General features: G+C 40.0%; 1 protein-coding gene across 1 annotated transcript in view; it reads left to right on the top strand.

The window, feature by feature from the left end:
• LOC145397269 (chondroitinase-AC-like) overlaps positions 1–23,538 on the top strand; it is a 147,750-nt gene that overhangs the window by 29,573 nt on the left and 94,639 nt on the right. The window contains exons 4-5 of the mRNA XM_080270467.1: positions 1,409–1,553; positions 2,568–2,676. Coding sequence (XP_080126593.1) covers positions 1,409–1,553; positions 2,568–2,676 — 254 coding nt within the window. The remainder of the gene's footprint in view (positions 1–1,408; positions 1,554–2,567; positions 2,677–23,538) is intronic.

Raw genomic sequence — 23,538 nt, 5'->3', positions numbered from 1 at the left:
TTCTCCATGTATTGCTTGTTTTTAACCTGCCAGATACATGGAAGCATCTCCAGCAGCTCTATATAATGTAGAGTGTGGCTGCTTGACCATTCAGTACCTGTACTATCTTCTCCCACTGTGTCGTGCAGGAGATAAAAAAGAGTGGTAACAATACAACTACTTGCAATGGAAGTTTGATGGCTACTGTGAGGGCACCGTGGCACGCCTGTCACCATGAAATGCCTCTCAGCCAGATTTGCCAGAAGTGCGCGGCACAGACCCTCCATGGCACGAATAACCGAATTGGGCAACTTGACGCCCAACAGAGCACGCAGCATGAACCCTGGCGTGGACAAAGTTTTACACAGAGGGATTTTCTGAGTCCTACAAAATCCGCTGTTAGCCACAGAAAGTGGTAGACTATATCGCAGTGACAGAAGAAAAGACACTTGTTTACCCAGCACAGGCACGTTCATGGTGTTCTTGGCACATTTTGCATTTCACACTAATGTAATGTACCTGAAACAGTTAATTAAAAAAAAAAAAACTTGGCTGATTCCATTATAATGGTACAGTGAGTTTGTAGTGATTGCGCGTTAATCATTTAAACACTAGAGATAACTTCACTGAATATTTTCCAGTAGTACTGTTTCAAGTAAAATACATTTATGTCCAACACTGTATTACAAAATTACATTATTTTTATTATGATAACACATATTTTTTTAACTGATGTAGCCATATACCTTGATAATTACATGGCAGTTCTTAAAGAATTATCACATATTACTATGAATCCCTTTGCTTCATTCATTTCCTCCTGGTACACCAGTAACGTGTAAGCGAAGTGTCAGCTGCGGCACATGTTATCTCTGATTCCTCAAGCAGGACTGATGGCGAGTGGCAAAGCATGAAGACTTAGGAATTTGAGTGAAGTGAGGCACTTCTCTCTGGCACTTCTGGAACCATCCGATTTTAAAGACAAGAATGAAAAGCCAAAACCTACAGTACATATAATTTCCTTGCATTACTGCTCTTTCCATCCCCTCCCTATTGGTGGAAAATTTATATTACAAATAAAAAATCAGTGTACACATTGCATGAAACAATCTAACACAGACGATGGCTATTGGAAAGTCCAGACAGTCGTACCTTATATTAACCGAATTGGTTTCATGAGAATGTCATATATACATCCTTTGTTTAACATTGCCTAGTCAGATGATAATTCGTAAATTGATTCAGAGCATCCCGAGCTATATTGATCATCTAGGATTTCATCTCACTCCACCTTGTCAATAAGCTTTTGTCTTCGGTACATGTCCGTTCACCTAGGCGTAGAGGTCAAACTTGGGGTCACCTATACACAATCATAAGCTTAGTAGGGTGTGTACTGTATATCTGTGTAACTCTATAAACCTTTCTTCAGTACGGTGAAGATGGCTCTGAATCGTTTCGGACCCATGGACGAAGACAGGGAGCTTTTGCCTACCATTACCATAATGGAGAAGACACGGCAAACGAGGTGGCCTTGTGCTTCTCGTATATTACCTATGACGCCCCTCCCAACACAGGTACAGAGAGAGAGAGAGAGAGAGAGAGAGAGAGAGAGAGAGAGAGATGTAATACATGTAATGCATTTCATCAAAAGTGATGCTTTGTTCAACAGATGTTAATTCCTGATTTCTAGAAAATCCACTGTATTCTTTGAAAGTGCAATGGAATGAAGCTAGAATCCAGCTGATTATTATTTTTATTATGATTATGATGATGATTATTATTATTATTATTATTATTATTATTATTATTTTTATTATTATTATTACTTTTATTATTATTATTATTATTGTTATTATTATTATTATATTTGTTGTTGTTGTTGTTCTTGTTATTATTATTATTGTGGTAGGTAGGGGCGCATTGTGGTAGGTGAGGGCAGTCACCGTCCACTTACTCGATGTAGTGCTGCTTTGGATGTCTACCCTTTCCTCACTTCCATCCTTCCTCTTCTGTCTTTCTTTTCTTCATTCTTTCCTCTTTCTTCTGTTTACAGGTGATTTTACATTCCCTATTTTTTCCTTCCTTAATTCTTTCCTCTTTATTCTGCCTATGGGTGACTATACACTGAGTGGCAAGCCAAATGGTTTCCTGTACACCAGGAAACCATTTACTACGCTGGGTGGTAACCATATAACCAAATTATGACGCCTGGTGGTTTAGTGGATAATTAAGGTGCTCCAATCGGATTGAGCCTGTGTAGGTTTATATCTAAAGGGTGGTTGGGGTTTATTGCTCTTGTAATGCCACTCAGGGATGAGTGAGGCTGGTTACTCTCATCTTAAATGTCAAGACCAACTTGGCTAGCTAGTGGTTCCTACGCTCCTCATGGGGCAACATAGGTTTCGATGATGGATGGATGGATGGATTATTATTATTATTATTATTATTATTATTATTATTATTATTATTATTATTATTATTACTACTACTACTACTACTACTACTACTACTACTACTACTATTATTATTATTATTATTATTATTATTATTATTATTATTATTATTATTATTATTTTGGCTCTTTACAGACAGCAACTGGTGGGGTCACTTGATCGGGACACCTACTTACATGTGGGAGGGGTTGGTGCTGGCCAGGGACATGATATCAACCAAACTCCTCGATGACTTCCTACAAAGGTCTGTCATCCATTCTAATGTTTTAAAAATATGAAGACGGAACCAAAGGCTTGAAACCAGCAAAGTTGTTTCCCCCCCAAAAAATAAAATAAAAAAAAAGAACACAGAACCTAACTGCTGATCCATTGATTTCCAAGATGCCTGGATACACTGTGTTTAAGAGGCTGGAGGCCATACAGAGAGGGAAATACAGACTCAGAAACACGATTTCAAAGTTGCCCTGTTCGATACAATAATAACTGAGAGAGAGAGAGAGAGAGAGAGAGAGAGAGAGAGAGAGAGAGAGAGAGAGAGAGAGAGAGAGAGAGAAAGAAAGAAAGAAACGAAGAGAGAGCAATAATCAGGATCTGTTTAATTTCCAGATACCTGAATAAATTTGATTTAAAAGACAGTAGGTCAGACAAAGAGTGAATACACACTCATTAAGACAGTTCCAAAGTTGACTTTTTGCATATAAAAATGATTGAGAGAATTGGTTAATTCTTCCATGAGGGTGCTGGACAGCAAAAAGATGAAAGCACGCTGCTGGGCGGGAGCTACATGCCAGCTTTAATGAAGGAGAGGTGGAAATACACAGTTGAGAGGAGCAGTGACTACTGAAGTATCATACACCACAACGGTGGTGTCTTTGCATCACTGAGAGCACTCACTTTTTCTCACTGAGAAGTAATCCTGGGTTTGTTGGGTTTTGTATACACTTGTATGGAAACTGCTGGGGTTCTGTTGGACAAGCACATCCAGGAGGAGAGTTTGCCGTTGACACTGGATTAAACAATAAAACTGAGTCCAGAGATCTGCAGTTTCTCCTTCAGACTTTCTTAGTTTTCTTCGTTGTTACTCTTGATGAAGATGTCATCAGTGTACCTGGCAAAGATTATGAGTTTCTTGATGACATTGAAAGAATCCTTTTGAACCAGAAGATATATCAAACCAAACATGCCCCAACACACCCTCGCCTCCCAAGTTTATAATAACAAAAAAAAAAAAATTCTAACCTAGTCTTGAAAAGCAACCAGATTATATATATATATTTATATAAATTATATATATATATAGATATTTATATATATATAGATATATATATATATATATATAATATAGATAGATCGATAGATACATAGATACACACACAGACACACACACACACTGAAAAAAACTGCAAAAATGAAAGTCGATAAAGACATAAGGAAATTTAGTTTCCCAAATAGGGCAACTGATCAGTGGAATACACTACAGAATGAAGTGGTATGTGCCAAAACAATTCATAACTTTAAGGATATGTACGATAAAAATGGTTTAAGACAGGGGAGAGTACGAGCTTCATCCATTCCTGTCAAGATACAATTAGATAAAAACAATTAGGTAAGAAAACACACACACACACACACACACACACACACACACACACACACACACACACACACACACACACACACACACACACACTAGGAGGGGTACCCGGCCCTGCCAGGGCAAAAAGACGGACACTATTAAAATATTTTGTTTTAGTTCCCTCTCCCTTTCCACTCCAGAAAGACCATGTACCTCTTATGCTTTTGAAGAGGGATTATAAGAGGTGGGGGAACTTTCAATTTCAGCTTTTGCATACTAATGCACAGTATTTCTGTACACTTGTTGTCTACTACTGCTGACCTCAAATGGCTTCAAAGGTCAACCTCACATAGCCTGTGTCCAAACTTGAGGTCATGTGAGTCTCCATGCCACAAACTGGGCTGCTGGGTCCAGTTGTTTAAGCGTGTATTAACGGTGACCTCAAGTGACTTCCGACCAGTGGCTTCAAATGACCTCGGAGGCCAACCTCACATATGCCTAAGTCTGAACTGGGGGTCATGTAGGTCTCCATGCCAAAAGTTTATCTGCCGGGGTACCCGGCGTAGCCCGGACCAAAAAGGCAAATGGTATACCGGTGACCTTTAATGACCCAGATATGAATTTTGATCCCCCTAAAACCATCTTTGGGCCACCATGATTCAGAATATGTATGAGTGTGGGGGTCTCTGGCCCTTGGTTTAGGCGTGATTGAAGGACAAATAAACAAACACTGCAGCTCATATATATATATATATATATATATATATATATATATATATATATATATATATATATATATATATATATATATATATATATATATATATATATATATATATATCTGGACTGGGTCAATCACTGACACTTTTTGTCTGCAAACTTCTCTACCTCCTCTCCTTGCCTCTTGCCTGGCCTTTTTCTCGTATGGTTACCATTTCTTGGAGTCCAGTCAGCCAGCCTCTTGCTTCATTGGTTGCCCCTTCTTCATGCTACATGACCTGCGTCCTCCATTTTTTTTTTTTTTTTTAATAGCCTTTATAATGTCTTTGGCTTTAGTCTGCTCTCTCGCCTAAGCTAAGTTTTTCATGTCTCTTAAAGTTATTCCCAACATTCACCTTTCCATTGCTCTTTGAAAATGGACTAGTTGTTTTTCCATCGATTCTGTCAGTTTCCAGATTTCTCAGCTGTACATCATGTCTGGGATTATTCATTCGTTATATCTTTTTCATATTGAACATGTTGGCCGGCTTGTGTTTACCGAAAGCTTTTCAACCAATTGAAATCCGTCTTTTTATAATGCTATCATGATATTTTACCTAAGTAATTGCACTCCTCGACTTCTTGAAGAATTTTGTCGCTTATTTTGGTGACGCTCTTTGAGGTATTTGGATTAAACTTTATATTTACTCCAGTTCACCTTTGGACCTAATTGAGACTTTCTCTATTTAGGTAATTTAACATTTCTTGCAATATCTCTACTGTTTCTGAAATTAGGACAATTTCATTTGCAAGTCATAAATGGTTTAGGTTTTCTCCATCTATGTTTACTCCTTTGTTGTCCCAGTCTAACTTTCAGGAAATAGAGTCTAGCATGCTCTAAATAATTTTAGTGAAACTGTACGTCCCTGATTCAGGCCCTTCTCAGTCTTAAAAGTTTTCCGAGTCTTTTTGTAATTTAACTGTAGCACTTCTGTCTGTTTATATGTTTTCAAGGATTTTTGCAATGTCCTCATTTATTCCTTCTTCCAGCAATGAATTTATAATCGCCATGTGTTCCACTAAGTCGAAAGCCTTTTCTTGATCAACAAAACTTAAGGACAGTGGTTTATTATGTTCTGCATTTTTTCTCAAATAGCTGACTCATTGTGTGTATATGATCAGTAGTCGAGTACCTGTTTCGGAATCCTGTCTGCTCACGAAGTTGGTTTTGTTCCAAGTTTGTTGTTATTCTGTTCATAAGGACTTAGGTGAAGAGCATGTAAATAATTGGTAATAAACTAAATGGTCTACAGTTACTAAGATGTCATGAGTCGCCTTTCTTGTAGAACAAAATAACTATTACATTACACCATGCTTTGGGAATGTTCTTTTTCTTTATACACTGAGTAAATAAGTGGGTGACCCTGTTTTGTACTTCTGCTTCTGCATGCGACAGTAAATCTGCTACTATTTCATCTCTGGGGGCCTTCCCTTTTTTTCATACTTTTAAGAGAAATACTGACTTCGTCTGGTGTTACCTCATATTTCTCTTGTGTCAATTGAAAAGTTAGTTATTGGTACTATTATCTTTGATGCATGCACTTCTTTGTAAAATTTTTCAACTATCTGCACCATCCTATCTCTCCATTTAACGACTTCAGTTTTTGTCTTTCAGTGATATAAATTTTTGCTTTCCTAGTGCCATTTTACTTCGGACCTGTTGCAGATTTTGCCTTTTTTTTTTTTATGGTTTCATTGATGTGATCCATGTTTCTCATTCTTTTTTCTTTTCTCTGTCTCTCGTTGATAAGCGCATATAATTCCACTTTCTGTTTCATCTTTCCCTTTGTTTTACTCTCATCTCCTTTCTTCTTTTCATGAGCTCGAGGGTAATTTTTGAATACTTGTTGGCTTTGGTTGTATTAGCTTTCCCTACTACCTATGCTGATTCTTTTAGCACTTTCGTTAGTCTGCCATTCAATTTATCAATGTCGCACTCAGCATAACTTATGGCAATGATATTTACTAATTTTTGTAAGAGAGCCACTTTGGTACATTACATTCAGTATGAATTTCGCACCTTACGAAAAAAAAAATCATTATTTTCCTCCATAATGTTACATAAGTACACTTGGACACTTACCTCAAAACCCATAGTTAATGGTGTGATGGCCGGATATGTGCCAACCCCTTTTTTACTCGTTCATGGAATATATACTTGTAATCTCTAATTGCAATCCTTATTAGACAATCATTATGAGCGCTGGTCAGTCGGTTTCTTTGTTTCTTTTTCGCAATGTTCATTGTCAAAAATGTCGACTCACATGTGTATGCACTAACGATAAACATTACTTTTTCCACACATCTCTTTAGAGCTGGGTAATCTGTGTCATGCTCCAGAAGTGGTAGACACTTATTTTCAGCTGGGCTTGCAGGATGTCGTTTGCTTGAAGTTCAGCTATCTTGCACTCTACAGCAGCATGATCATGACAGAGATCTTGGATGACTGGGTTCAGAGATGATACTGGCACATGAAAAGGGTTCCCAGTAAAACTGAAAAACTCCTTGTACACTCTTATATCCATAAATCGTGATTCAAGCTTCAAATACGTCATTCAACTCTTCCAATACTTTTTAAATTCAACTTAACTGAAATAATGGAAAAGTTGTGGGCCATTTGAGTTGGCCGTTCTGAGTTTTGAAAAATGTGCAAATTGTCTCTCAGGTATAATTGTTCTGTTATCATTATTTGGAATGCAGTAGCTGCATTCAACATACTACCTGGCTGCTTCTCTTTCCCTTGTAGTTGGAGATTCAGTGAATTCACCTGACAATCAATATAAGATAACAAAGTTAACTTCATAATTCACTCTGGATTCTCCCAATTTGGCTCATTTAATCATTTACTAACAAGAAATTCACGAATATGAGGAAAGAGACTGAGAATCGTTCGAGTACTTTGTCCCGAGATAACCATATCACCTCACTGGGCATCACCAAATCGCAGTATACAGTCTTGTATTCTTTCAGGAATTCGCGACACTGGTGGTGATTTAGTGCTTATGAAACAATGAAATTCACTACTCATACAAACAAATGCATTACATTTTGCAGTTCACAGTTCTTGAGTTTCTCCACAACTGCCACCTGGTGCATACTACAATGAAAATCAGTGAAATATGGGATATCTGCACTCTTCTTCATCAGGTCAACAAGTCCCTTTTCTTTCCCCTCCATACTGGGAGCGCCACCAGCACACACTGATCCTAGATTTTCTCATTTGTTCACACAAAAAATGTTTGAAGCTCTACTAGAATATCCTCTCCTCTTGTTTGGCGTTTCAATGGTAATAAAGACAACAGTTTGAATTGAGCCCGCTTTAGGAAACTGAATCCATACACAAAGCTGAGCTGCATTACAAATACCTGTACCCTCGTCAGATGCAATACTGAAACAGGGTGAAGCCGATAAATATGTAATTAACTTACCACAAATCCCATCACCAATCTCTTCAGTTCTTATTATGGTTGTTTCTGGCAGCTGAAACCCTTTCATTTGCTTGAGAATAGCGTCTTTGTTACTGAAGTCAGCATACATTATTTCTGCTGAAGCCATAAAACACTCTTTGACTACTTCTGCGTCAGAAAAGGCCTTCTTATGCCTAGCCATGATGCATGCTTCCATCACAGTCACTAACAGAAGTTGTTCTGTGCATTGTCTTTCCTGTCTTGTAATCAGAATGGCAAGATGTTCAGTTTCATCTTATCTCAGGTTTCACCCAGGTGAGTAAAGCTCATTAAAGTCTGCATGGGTGGTTCTGAAATGACGGTCTAAATTTCTATGCTTAAAACCAGAACACTCCTGACAAACTGAGCACAGTGGACTTGTACCATGAAGTCTATCTATCTATTGCCAGACGCCTCAATCCCGTTTGGGGTGGTCACAAACAAATCGACTCCACGTCGCCCTGTCCCCCGCCATTTCACTGCCCTGCTCCCAACTCACACCCCCCTCTCTCATATACCTCTCCACCCTATCCTTCCATCTCATCCTCGGCCTCCCCTTCCCTCTTCCCCCCTCCACCTCACTCACATACACTCTCTTCGTCAGTCTCTCACCCTCCATCCTCTCCACATGGCCAAACCACCTCAGTGTGTTCCTCATAAAGCTTCCTATCACATCCACATCCACACCACAACGCTTCTTTATATCCTCATTCATGAGCCTGTCTCTCCATGTGACTCCACAGGCTCCTCTTAAATAACTCATTTCCACTGCTCTCACTCTTGACTTGTGTCCTTCCAACACCGTCCAAGCTTCACTTCCATACGTTAGAGTTGGTATCACAATACTATCATGTAGTAACTTTTTCACTTCCATATCTCACTTCCCTGTTTCTTATTACTGCTTTCAAAGAGCCAGCAACCTTTCTTCCCTGCTGTACCCTTTCAAGCACTTCACCCTCCAAACCTCCATCCTTACTCATCACACTACTCATGTACTTAAATGTACTCACATTTTCCAATTCTTCACCATCCAACCTCGCTGTACATTCACTGACTTCACCTCTCTCAAAGACCATCACTTTACTATTCCCTATATTCACCTTTAGATTCCGTTTCTTACACACTCTCCCAAATTCATCCACCAAGCCTTGCAGCTCCCCTTCGTCTTCACTCAACAACACAGTATCCTCTGCAAACAGCAGTACAGGGAGTTTCCAAACACTATCCTCTCTTACCAGGGCCACTCCAACATCCACTACCCTACCTTGTACCTCTTTTATTACCCCATCCATGTACTGATTGAACAACCATGGAGACATGACACATCCCTGTTTCAACCCAACCTTCAAAGAGAAAAATTCACTTAGTTCACCATCCACACGCACTGCAGCCTTAGCACCATCATACATACTCTTCACAACATTCAACAACTTCCCATCTACTCCATATATTCTTAATACTTTCCACAATCCTTGTCTATCCACCCTGTCATATGCTTTCTCCAAATCCATGAAAGCCGCATACAACTTCTTTCCCTTCTCTAGAAACTATTCCACTAAAGATCTAAGAATGAATATCTGATCTGCACAACCTCTTCCCTTCCTAAAGCCTCCCTGTTCTTCTCCAACTAATTCCTCTGTTCTTTTTCCAACTCTGTCAATAAGTATCCTACCATACACTTTTCCTATTATACTAAGAAGACAAATGCCCCTATAATTACCACTTACTTCTTTTTCCCCTTTTCCTTTATACAAGGGAATAATTATACCTGACTTCCAATCCTCCAGGACTCTACCTCCCTCCCAGGCCAATCTGCACATCTTCCACATCCATTCTACTGCTATCTCTCCCCCATGCTTCAGCATTTCACCACACACTCCATCAATTCCTGGGGCTTTCCCCAATTTAACTTTCTTCATTGCTTCCACAACTTCTATCATACTGATTTCTTCCTGTCTTCTCACCTCCCTCCTTCTCCCAGCCATTCCCCAGCCACTTATACTCGCATTACTTCCATCCTGTATGTTCAACAATTCCTTAAAGTGTTCTCTCCATCTGCTCACTTTTTCTCCCTTCTCCACTAGTAATCTACCATTTTTATCTTTCACTCCCCTGCTAACCTCACTTCCACCTTGTCTTACTCTCTTTACCTCTTTCCAGAACATTTTCTTACAGTCCCTCCAAGTTACACTCAAATTCCTTCCAAATTCCTCATCCACTCTCTTTTTACTCTCTCTTACTAATCTTTTCACCTCTCTCTTTCTTTCTACATATAACTCTCTCTTCTCTGAACTTCTTCCACGCCCTTATTTCTCATCCATTCATTGTATGCTTTCTTCTTTTGTGCTACACCCTGTCTCACCTCTTCAGTCCATCACTCTGTTCCTTGCACCCCCCTCCGTCTTCTCTTCATCCCACACACCACATCACATGCTGCACATATTTCTTCTGTAAATATCCTGCACACACCTTCCACATCCCCCATCTGCTCCAATTCATATTTGCCCAATCGTTCCTTCACTTCTCTCTTATACTCTGCCTTTTTCTCATCCTCTTGTAACCTTTCCACTCTCCTTGCAACTACTCCTTCCTCTCATCTTTCCCTTCTTCTATTCCTCCATCTTACTTGGATCCTAATTCTGGCCATCACCAAGTAGTGGTCAGAAAGTCCACTTCCCCAGCCTCTATAAGCTCTTGCATCCATTACACATCTTCGCATCCTTTCATCCATACACACATAATCAATCATTGCCTTCCTTTCATTCAGTTCACCACCCACCCTTCTCATCACTCGCCATGTATACCTGTGGATCATTTTTATGCCTGAAGAGGGTATTGGCTATCACCAACCCCCTCCCAGCACAAATGTCCACTAATGCACTGCCATTCTCATCTATCTCAGCAGGCACCCCCACTCACCAACTAATCCATCTACCTTCACATTCCCTACTTTACCATTCATATCACCGATCAAAAACACTCTTTCATTCCTTCCAAACTTTTCCATGCACACTTCCACATTTGTCCAGAACTTTTCTCCCACTCTGCTAGCACGATCTTGCGTTGGCACATACACACACACAGTTGTCCATATTTGTATTCCAACTTCCAACTTTACCCACACAATCCTTGACCCAACTGATCCATACTGTCTTATGCTCTTCTTCCATCTCTTACTCACAACTATACATGCTCCTTCCTTTGCCCTCTCATTCTCACCTACTCCTGCACATATACCCCATCCATTCTCCCATTCTCTCACACTTTCTTCTCTCCATTATATTTCAGTTATTCCACATACATCCACTTTCGCACCCTCAAGCACCTGGACAATCTCTCTCTCTTTCACCTCATCATTCGCTCCTCTTACATTCCATGTAGCCATTACCAAGTCCTTTGTCCGATCCTGGGTCGTCATCATTAGGTCAGTCCTTGTCCGAGGCTTCTTGTTCGTTTTTTCAGTTAGTTGTTTTCCGGGGAGGGGCACTAACCATCCGCCAACACTTTTAGTCGCCTTTTACAAGCAGGGATACTGGGGGAGTATTCTTGAAAAAAAAAACCCTACCCCCAGGAGGGGTATCTTCATTTCTTGATATTTTTGGTGTTCATCTTGTATCTCTCACACTTTCCTTTTCTTAAATGACTGGCTCATATTTTTTGTTGGTAGGCTGACCACTCGTTTCCCCTCCATCCGTGTTCTCACTTTCTACTTCCGGAATTGGGATACTTTTACATCATCAGTATGTTTTCGCTTGATTATGTAACTATCCATCATGCCAACTCACCACCGTTCGTAAAGGCAGAGACTCCACTGTGTACACTACTAAATATTTGATTCTGGCCTGCACAAATGCACGTGAACTATTCCTATGTGGAACGACGGGTAGCAGCTGATGTTTATTTGAATGTCATTACTAAATGCTGCTTCGACTTCCTTTTATATTTAAAATTATCTTCCAAGACAAAGAGCTTGGTAGTGGTGTATTAACCTTCTATATACAAGTATTATTTAAAAAAAAAAAAAAAAAAAAAGCATTTGCAGCTTCTGGTAATAATTCATTTATAAAATATTTCCTGGGTGGAGAGCCGCCACTTAGGCTGTTGCAAGCAGCGCAATGAATACCAATGATCGTGTTATCCTTATCTGCTATAATGAAGTAATATTTGATTGTTTCATCATCTGAGAAGTCGGTGTATATACTTGGATTACAAACAGGGTGCATCTTTTGCCTGATCTAATTAAAATCCATGTTACTCTGTCAGATACATGACTAAATATAACAATGCTCTCTGCAAGATTTAGGCTAATTTGAAATTCTATGCCAGTAATCCTTTCATTGTGCCTTCCTTTGTAGGAAAATAGATGGTTGCTGTCTTTGGGGCTGAATTATTTTCTCTTCTTTTCTGTGGATCTCACTCAGATCAATAATATCCCAACTATTGTTTTTTTTTATTCTGTCATCATTGTATCAGGATTGTAATCTTCTGCAAGAATTATTACATTTTACATGTAGATCTTCATAGACTTGAATTTGTTAATTTCCTAGACTCTGAATTGTCGAGACAATGCCTACTGTCTGTGGCACACTGCCCATAAACACAATGCGGTTGGACCTTTAGTAGACAATAAACCAACAGAAACTCACGTGAAATAATTAACAGTAGAATTCATGTATGGTTGGCAGGATTGTGGCAAATAATTTAACCTCCTTGCCACACAGTTTCTGGTGATTTTTTTTTTTTTTTTCACCTCCTGATTCAGTGTATATGGTGGAATCCTATACTTCTATACAGGGGTCCCATGGTCTGTCCCATCTAAGATGGTACCTCAAATATTTGCATCTCTCTCTCTCTCTCTCTCTCTCTCTCTCTATTATATATATATATATATATATATATATATATATATATATATATATATATATATATATATATATATATATATCCTTGAAAGCAGCGATAAGAAACAAGAAAGTGAAAAAGCTACTACAAGACAGTATTGTGATACCAACTCTAACGTGTGGAAGTGAAGCTTGGCCCATGTTCAAGGGACAGAAGTCAAGAGTGAGAGTAGTGGAAATGGGTAAGTTGAGAGGAGCATGTGGAGTTACATGGAGAGACGGACTGACAAATAAGGAAGTGAAGGAGCGTTGTGGTGTGGATGTGGATGTGATAGAAAGCATTAGGAGAAACACACTGAGGTGGTTTGGCCATGTGGAGAAGACGGAGAGTGAGAGACTGATTAGGAGTGTGTGTCAGTGACGTGGAGGGAGGGATAGGGAGGGAGAGGCCAAGGATGAAATGGAAGGATGGAGTGGAGAGGTATATGAGTGTGAGGTGTGTAAGTTGGGAGCAGGGCAATGAAATGGCAGGAGACAGGGCGACATGGAGGCGATTTGTTTGTGGCCACCCTTTATGGGATAATGGTGTCTGGCAATAAATATATATATATATATATATATATATATATATATATATATATATATATATATATATATATATATATATATATATATATATATATATAGATATATTATATTCTATAGCACTAGCCGTGTGTGTGTGTGTGTGTGTGTGTGTGTGTGCATGTGTGTGTGTTTATTTTAGGCAGCCGAAACTACACACTCAAATCACACCAAAATATGCACAAAAATCACAAAAAATTCGCTGATGTGAAAAAACTTGATCCCATCACAATTGAAAATCATTTACTATATTTAATGTGGAATCACAGTTTGATCAAAAAACGCCGCTCCCATCTCCCAGCATAGGATCTCCGTAGAATTTTTTGCCCATAGGTACAAAAAAAATATACTATAGCAGCACAAGAGCCCTTCGCAGGAGCATGTGCGAGGGGCCCGAAGGGCCCACGAGCATTTGTAATATACTATAGCAGTAGCTGTGGGTCAACAGTATGTGTGTGTGTGTATTTTGAGCAGATCAAACTACACATTTAAATCGCACCAAAATTGGCACAAAAATCGCAAAAAATTCACTGATGTGAAAAAACTTGGTCCCGTCACGATTGGAAAACTTTTTCTACATATAATGAGTGATCAAATTTTGACCATAAAAAGCCGCTCCCAGCACCCTGTCGGTTGTCGTGGCTGAGTGGTTAATATCTCAGGTTTGCGTGAGGACAACTTGGGTTCCATTCCCGAAGCAAGGTGTGGGTGCTTTTCTTCGGTATGGAGGCATCCTGGTGCACCAAAATTGGCATGAAAATAGCAGAAAATTCGCTAATGTAAAAAAAACTTGGTCCCATCTTGATTGATGATTTTTTATTAGAGTTAAGAGCGATCAAAGTTTGGTTTAGAAAACAGTTCATTCGGTATCGGGACTTTCAGAAATCAAGTCTACTCGAGCCATGTGCCACGACCCTATACTTTTAGACGATCAGAGCTGCCGAACTGAGCGTTTTTACCGTGCGTTTCCCACGCTGTTGCCTTGGTGGTTGTTAATATGCCACTGCGAAAAGCATTGAAGAGAGGCACACATTTTCATAGAAAGGTGAGAACAGCACATAAATGTGACTCGGATTACCTGAAACGATCGGAATGCGCACGCAAAGCGCGAGGAAACGAATGAGAAGCACAAAGAAATGAGTGCGAAGCATGAGAAAGCGAATGCGAAGCACCAGAAAGCGAGTGTGCAATGCGAAAGCCCTCCACAGGAGCAAGTGTGAGAGGGCCTGAAGGGCCCACGAGCACTTGTGTATATGTATATCCAGGGTTGAGGTGTATCAACGAGTTCATAAAAGGTAGGCAATAATACTGTATTACTGTATTATTGTACTGTATCATTACTTTGTTGTATTTTGTGCTTAATTTTCATCTTTTACTTATGGAAATGTTTTTAAGATAGTGGTTCTAGACGGATGGTAATGCAGTATTCGTTTTGACACTGAATAATGAGGTGATGCGGGTCACTATGCAAAATCCGGCACTTTACTTTAACCAGCGTAGGGCTTGGCTGAATTACGTGTGCCATATGTGAAGAAGTCACACAAAGAGTAAAATACATTATGAATCTCTTTAACGTGTCTCACAGTTGCAAGCATCAGTGATGTTCCATATCTAAAACAAAAAATAGCATTCAAAGAGTTCAACATCAGAACCCAGGTGACAATTCTTAAGACCGATTGTTTGACTTTACTCTGTACTCTCACCTCAGACAGGTTACTCTCAAACGAGCAGTGTTTAATTTTCATTTGACCCATAATCCTCCTTCCAAGTTCAGGAAAAATTTTAATCGACTCTGCCTAGTGATCAGAGTATTTGACATTTTCTGTTACCTTAATCTTTGACTGACGATACTCAGAATTGAATGTCTTTATCCTTGTTTTAGCATGAACCCTATTAAAAAGTTTATTGGATATGGTAAATGTATGTAATTCGACGTTGTCATGTCATCTTGATCATTGACTAGTTTTTCTGCAAAAGCAATATGAAAACTTCTTGAGTGGTTCTAAACACATTCACCTCGTGTAAGACAAATCAGATCAGTGCGATTTATTTTGTTCACACGCAGACACATGAGCTGATGTTTGACATTCCTTTGTTACACTGAATCCTGACTGTCCTCAAAATTGAATTGCTTCATCCTTGCCTCACTGTGATATATACGCCCAAATATAAACAAAATTGGATAGTCCTGTGGCTAGACTTGTTAACCTGACCTTTGACCAATTAGTCTAAAGAACATTATTTTTCCATTGGAATACTCTCACATGTTCCACTTAACTTTGTTAAAAAAAGACAAAGCCCTTTTGCGTTATTTTATTCACACACACACACACACACACACACACACACACACACACACACACACACACACACACACACACACACACACGGAAACACTTATAAAAATATAACACATGCTTTCCCTTCGTGAGTGTGGATGTAATATCAGAACTCGCAAAGAAAGTTTAGAAAAGCCTGTTGACGCTACCAAAGCAGCAGAAGTGGCATTTTAGAGCTGCTGATTGGGAGGGCATCGACCAGTACTTCTTTGATTTTTCCTGAAACAGTTATTGCTTCTGTGGCCGAAAGCCATCTGAAAGTGTCTCGCGCATTACGGAGGTTACTATATTCAGCATGGAAACATACTTACTCTTTTCTTATCCTGTTGCTAATGCAAAAAAAAAAAAAAAAAAAAGTTTAATCACGCTTGTTCTAATGCAGTCGACAACAAGGATGAGACCTAAAAAAGGTGTCAGAAACAACCCACTCGTGAATCTCATCTCTTTCATTTCTCTGCTGGGAACTGTGTTAAGTCTGCTCTTTGCTCTCCTAAAGATAATTTTATTTGTACTATATGCGCTGAACTCTCCAACTCAGTCTTCCCGCTTCCTCTGGTACCTTGCCAAAAACCTTTCCAGTAACTACACTTAAGCATCCTTCTCTTCTCTTTTCTGCTCTGATGGCTGTTTCTTCTACTGATAAAGCAGAACTCTTCACTCAGGCTTTCTACTCAAATTCCACCTTAGATGATCCCGATGCTGTTCCTTCATCACTTCCTCCCTCAGACTTACTTATAAGTAACGTGAAAACTTCTTCGATTGGTGTGTTTTCTGGCATCACTGGCCTCGTTACTAATAAAGCACATGGGCGTGATGAGGTCCCTCTGTTATCCTCAAGAACTGTTTTTCTGTGCTTGCACCCTGCTAGGTAAACTGTTCTGCCTTTGTTAACTTGTACCTTTCCTTCTTGCTGGCTATTTCATTTTATTCAGCCTGTCTCAAAGAAGGGTGACCACTCCCAGCCCTCTAACTATCGTCCAAATGCTCCAACATTTTGTATTTCTAAAGTGTTTGAATCTATTTTTAACAAAAAATAATTTAAAACAATTTTTTTGTCGCAACCTTCACCCGATCGTCGGTAATGTGTCCCACCAAGGGTGCTTTACTGGCAATCTTCTCACCTACCTTTCCAACACCTGGTCCTTCTCCTTTATTGACTTTGGCGAAAGCTTTGCCATTGCACTTGACTTCTCAAAGGCTTTCGATCGAGTCTGGCATAAATCTTTAATTTCCAAACTGTCCTTTTACGGGTTCTGTTCTTCTCCTTATCCCTTCATCTCTAGCTTCCTTTCTGATCGTTCAATAGCTGCTGTCGTAGACGGTCACCATTCTTCTCCTAGGGCTATCAATAGTGGTGTTCCTCAGGGCTTTCTCCTATCACCAACTCTCTTCCTTCTGTTCACCAATAACCTTCTAAGCTGTGCAGCTAGCCACCCGAACGCTGCTGACTACCCTTCACGTTTCCATTCACTTCTTGCAGCATCCATCACAGCAATTACTTCAATAAACAAGGGATGAGGCTACAGCATACTTTATTTCTGACTTGGCCCATATTTCTGATTGGAGTAAAGGTAACCTTGTTTTTAATGCATCAAAATCTCATTTCTAACATCTTTCAACTGTCAAAATGTAACGCACGAGAATCCTCCATCAGTTCTGCCTCATGTCTGAACATACCTGGGGTTTCATTCTCTCGGAATTTTTCTTGGAAACATCATATTGCCTCTCTTGTTAAATCTGCCTCAAGAGATTAGTTTCTTTTAATGCAAGGAAGAGGAACCTAAGGCCAGAAGCAAGCAAAATTGCTCACTCCAAGTAAATTAAAAAACAAGAAAAAAATGAGCCTAATTCAAGAGCTGTTCATTTTGAGTTGCCTGGACACACTGCGTTTGAAAGACTGGAGAATGTAGGCAAAAGGGAATACAGACAGAGGGAGTTCCTGAGTTGACCTGTTGCATACATGATGGACTGTGAGCAATGGTTAATTTTTGCACTACAGAGTTGGACAGAAAATGGATGAGAGTTTGTTGGTTGATTGATGCTACACACCTGCCAAACTGGTGGAGGGATGCAAGCAGACAGTTCGATGGAGCAGTGACCATCGAAGTAGTGATAAAGACAAATAGATGCAACAGTGCTGTGAAGGGACAGAGGTTAATGGGACTTACAGTAGTATGAGGAGGAGAGTTAATGAGACAAAAAGCCTTTGACTCCATCTTGTTGAGGAGAGCTGTATGTGGGGAGCCTTCCAACACAAGAGAGTTGTTCTCTCCTCAGGGGTGAATAAAACCCGTGTATAAAATCAACAACTGCAGCAGGGGTAAAAAAGGCGCATTGTCGGCTAAGCACATCTAATCTCTTGGAGGCAGATTTTACAAGAGAGGAAATATGATTTTCCAAAATAAATCCCGAGAGAATGAAACCCCAGTTATGTTTAACCCTCTCGTTCCCAATCACCCAAGACCATGCACTGAGAGACCCTCCCCTCCATCACCACGCTGTTCCAGTGCACTCGATAGTTCATAAACAATTTATCCTCACACCTTTATTAATGTTTCGATAATATATATATATTTTTTTTTCACCTTAATCCTGAATAAATGTACTTGCTTATGGTGTTGTAAAAAATATCAGACGAATAAAAATTATGCCTTTATTTTTTTTTACTTCGTTTTTTTCCTTTTTTTTTCTCATAGAAAAATAGAATTTTTATTGTGAATGTTATTGAAAAAAAAAATTGGTGTATAAAGAATAACTGTAGGTTAATCAGGGCCGATTTTACGGAGCATGAAATGAAATTATCTTACGCTCAAGCAGGGCTTGTAGCACACTGGGGTAGTGGGGCGATGCTGGGTTCGTGGTGGATTGAGTGCCGTGGAGGAATACATGGAGACACAAGTAGTGCTTTGTTCTCGCCCAGAAATGGAGGCAAAATCATTCTATAACCAATAAAACAAGGGCCATTTAGGTCGACGCAACCGGCATCGAATGGTAACAAGAGGTTGAAATGTATACAGACACAGCCTGAGTGAACTGGTAACGAGTGCATGAAATTTGCACTGTACCCATAAACATGAAAAGGTTAAACATGATGCAGGATTGAGTTGGGCATTGTTAAAATTAGTGGGTACTCCTGTACAAGATTTTCTCGTGCTGAAAGATGTTAGAACTGAGAATTTGATGCATTAAAAACAACAAGATTACTCTTACCCCAGTCAGAGATTTGAGACAAGTCAGCTATCAGGTGTACCATAACTTCATCCTTTGTTTTTTCAAGTCACTGCAGAGATGGACGATTTGCGAAGCTAATATGAAGGTGAACGGTGGAGTCATCAGCATAAAAGTAGATAGGGTTAGATGTACAGCTTAGAAGGTCATTTATGAATAAAAGGAAGGGAGTTGGTGATAGAACAGAAACCTGAGGAACACCTCTATTGATAGCTCTAGGAGAACTGTGGCTGTCAACAACTGCGGCTATAGAATGGCCAGAAAGGAAGTTAGAGATTAAGGCACAGATAGAAGGATAAAGACTGCAACAGAGCAGTTTGGAAAAAAAAAAGATTTATACCAGACCTGATCAAAACCTTTGAGATCACAAGTGCAATGACAAAACTTTCGCCAAAGTCCAGTAAGGCGGATGACCATAAGTCTGAAAGACAGGTGAGAAGATCTCCAATGGAGTATCCTTAGCAAAACCCAAACTGACGATCAGAGAGAATGTTGTGATAGGAAAGGTGCTTTAAAAGTTTTTTGCTATGAACAGACTCAAAAACTTTCGAAATACAGGATGTTAAAGCAATTCGACGACATTTAGAGGACTGGGAATGGTCATCCTTCTTTGAGACAAGCTGAATGACTGCAAACTTTCAGCAAGAAGGATGGGTACAAGTTAACAGACAAAGGCAAAGTAGTTTACCTAAGCAGGGTGTGAGCACAAAAACACAGTTCTTGAAGACAACAGAACTGCCCCCATCAGGCCCATATGTCTTTCTAGTACTGAGACCAGAGATGGCAGGAAATATATCACCAGAAGAAATTCTAATGTCAGCCATGAGGAAGTCAAAGAAGGGAAGCAATGGAGAAACAGTAACGGTATTGTCTACGGTGGAACTGGAGGGGAAAGGCTGAGAGAAGAATTCTGCTTTATGAAAAGATGCAGTAGATACAGAGCCATCAGAGCATAAAAGAGGAGGGAAGGAAGATGAAGTAAAAATGTTAGAAAAGTTTTTGGCAAGTCACTAGAAGAAGCTGGAAGAACTGGAGTTGGAGAGTTCAGAGCATTTAGCACAAATGAGATTATCTTTAGCAGTGCAAAGAAACTTATGACGATTCCTGGCAGAAACCTAAAGGACATAAGATTCAAGTGTTGGTTGTTTCTGGCTCTTTTTGTTGGCCTTCTTGTTGAAGACAACATTAGAACAATCGTGATTAACCCAAGTTTTTTGCATTTATCACAGGATATGAGATAAGACTGTATGCTTCCCTGCTAGAGAGAATAGCTTCTGTAAAGCGGAAGGCACAGCCTGATGGCTCTCGGTCATGGAAGCAATAATCATTCCAGGAAAATCAAAGAAGTATTGCCTGAGGCCCTCCATTTCAGCACCCCCAAAATGCCACAGCCGCCACTTCTTTGGACGGTACACAGTCTTTACTGGAGCAGCAGGACAGGTTAAGATGATGAGGCTTTGATCGAAGGAGCCCAAAGGAGAGAAATGGATAACAGCATAAGCAGAAGGATTAGTTGTAAGGAAAATGCCAGGTATGTTGGAACTTTCTCCAAGACTGTCAGGGATGTAGGTAGGGTGCTGTCCAAGCTGCTCTAGGTAAAATAAGGATAGAAAAGATGTAGGCTTGCCCACCAGGTAGATTAGTGAAAGGAGAGGAGAGACGAAGGTGGTGGTGAACATTGAAATCACCTAGAATGGAGATTCCAGAGAAAGGAGAAACTGATAGGATGTGTTCTATCTGAGAAGTAAAATAGTTGACGAATTTTACATAGTCAGTAGAATTAAGGGATAAGTAAACCCCACTGATATATGTAGTCAGAGAATGACAGGATATCCGCAACCAGAGAGTAGAGCATTCGGAAGATTCAGTTTCAGCAACACATGAGCAAGATATTTTGTTGCATACATATACACAACAGCCACCTTTGGCTTTGAAACTAGTATAGAGAAAGTAGGAGGATACAGAGAAGGCTTTGCTTTCAGTTGCCTCAGACAGCTGAGTCTCAGCAACCAAGAGAAGGTGGTTTAGAGGAGGAGAGGTGGTGTTCCTCAAAAAGAAAGTTGAAGGAAAGGTCGCAAATGTTGCAGAAATTGAGTCAGACACTGGTTCCAGGCATACTGCTTGGTCGTCAACGGAAGAGGGGCAGATAGTGGAGGCTTTGATGTTCCCCTCCCCCCTCCCTCCTGGGGACTCTGAAGTTTAGTGATGAGATGGCATTTTTTGTGAATTTTGAAAAGGAAGTATAGTGTGTAATGTTCATGAAGTCTGATGGTGACAGATTGAGGAACTTATGTTGCAGAGCATGCTGGCTTACTCTCTGTATTACTGAAACACCATAATAATTACAGCAAAGGGAGATGGTGAGAAGCTAGTCCCAAGAGCTGATGAAACGGGAGCTCACGCTCTCCCTGTTGTCAGCTTTCTATCCTTGGGAGTATCGACCTGCATAACTGGAGCTACATTTTGCTTCCTTATGTGCTAAGGTCACTCTGTGCTTTCTTAACCCCTGCACAGTTGTTGACTTTATATACAGGTTTTATTTGCTCCTTTTCGGAAAACAACTCACGTGTGGGGAGAATCTCTGCATACAGCTCTTCTCAGTAAGGTACAGTCAAAGGCTTTGCGGCTTATTAACTCTCCTCCACTTACTGGCTCCCTTTAACCTCTGTCTCTTCCCGGCAATGTTACATCTTCATCACTTTACTATCACTACATCAATCGTCACTTCTTTAAACTGTCTGTTTGCATCTCTCAAATACTGCGGCTGGCACGTAGCACCCAGCTAGCAGCAAACTTTCATCCCTTTTCTGTCCATATCTCTAATGGAAGAGTTAACTTTTACTCACCGTCCTTCACGTATGCAATGGGTTAACTCTGGGACTGTCTCCCTCCACCTGTATTTCCTACTGCCTATGACCTCCAGTCTTTCAGATGCAGTGTGCCCAGGCATCTCAATATGAATGGATACTGAATTTAGCTCTCATTTATCATCCTTTTGCTTTTTTCTTTTAGAGAAAAATGTTAAAGACTTATAGCCTTTGGTTCCTTCTTCCCTGCCTGAAAGAAAAAATCCCTTCTTAATTCCACCCTAAAGCACCTAACCAAGTAAATACATTTTCCTGGGCACATTTATGGAACCATTAGGCATGATTAAAAACTGGCATGTATGCTTCTTGAGCAGTGCCTGTAGAGGTAGGAATATGTGGTGTGTGTGTCTAATATTAATAGTAATAATAATAAGAAAAAGAAGAATATATAGAACACCTTCAAACTGTCCAAGGACATTTCTGATAAAGAAAAACTTCGCATAGCACTTGCCAACAAGAAGCCTAGCTATTAAAGGACCTTGAGGCCAAGGTCGCTGATATTGTGCCTGTCACCTTAGGTCATCACAGTCTATAAGTTCACCAAGTTTGGCGGTTCTAGCTTTAATTCTTCATGGAAAGTTAACTGACATTTGGAATATCCAGATAAGCCCTAATTTTTCACCCTTTGTGATATATGAGGATATTCATTCGATTAAGATCATACTGCTTCCAGACTTGAAGCAATCTTAACGATATATTGCAGTAATATTTCAGCTCTCTACCTTATACACTTGAACACAAAGTTAAGTGGGTTCTGGATAATATCCCGAGATCCAGTGGACGGATTGCTTACATACTTCTTTATAAAAAGGGGAAAGCTGTCGGACTCAGTTTACTAAGTTTCAACGCTTTGGCAAAATAGTCTCAGAGCTATCACAGTTTATTTTTTAAGAAGTATAAGAAATAATATTGACAATAATAATAAGCTATCTATCTACCAATCTATTGCCAGACGCCTTAATCCCGTACGGGGTGGGCACAAACAAATCGCCCCCACATCGCCCTGTCCCCCGTCATTCCACTGCCCTGCTCTCAACTCACTCCCCCTTCTCTCATATACCTCTCCAATCCATCCCTCCATCTCATCCTCGGCATCTCCCTCCCTCTCCCCTCCTCCACCTCACTCACATACACTCTCCTAGTCAGTCTCTCACCCTCTATCTTCTCCACACACCTCAATGTGTTCCTCCTAACGCTTCCTATTACATTCAAATCCACACCACAACATTCCTTCACTTCTTCATTTGCCAGCCTGTCTCTCCATGTGACTCTACAGGTTCTTCTTAAATAACTCATTTCCACTGCTCTCACTCTTGAGTTGTGTCCTTCCAACAACGTCCAAGCTTCACTTCCGTACGTCAGAGTTGGTATCACAATACTGTCATGTAGTAACTTTTTCACTTCCATGCTCACTTCCGTCTTTCTT

Source organism: Coenobita brevimanus, chromosome 40 (assembly GCF_032717465.1).
Source record: "Coenobita brevimanus isolate Jiangsu-jjx chromosome 40, ASM3271746v2, whole genome shotgun sequence".
Taxonomy (NCBI): Eukaryota; Metazoa; Arthropoda; class Malacostraca; order Decapoda; family Coenobitidae; genus Coenobita; species Coenobita brevimanus.
The sequence above is the reverse complement of the archived record's forward strand: the minus strand, read 5'-3'. Positions and strand labels throughout refer to the sequence as shown.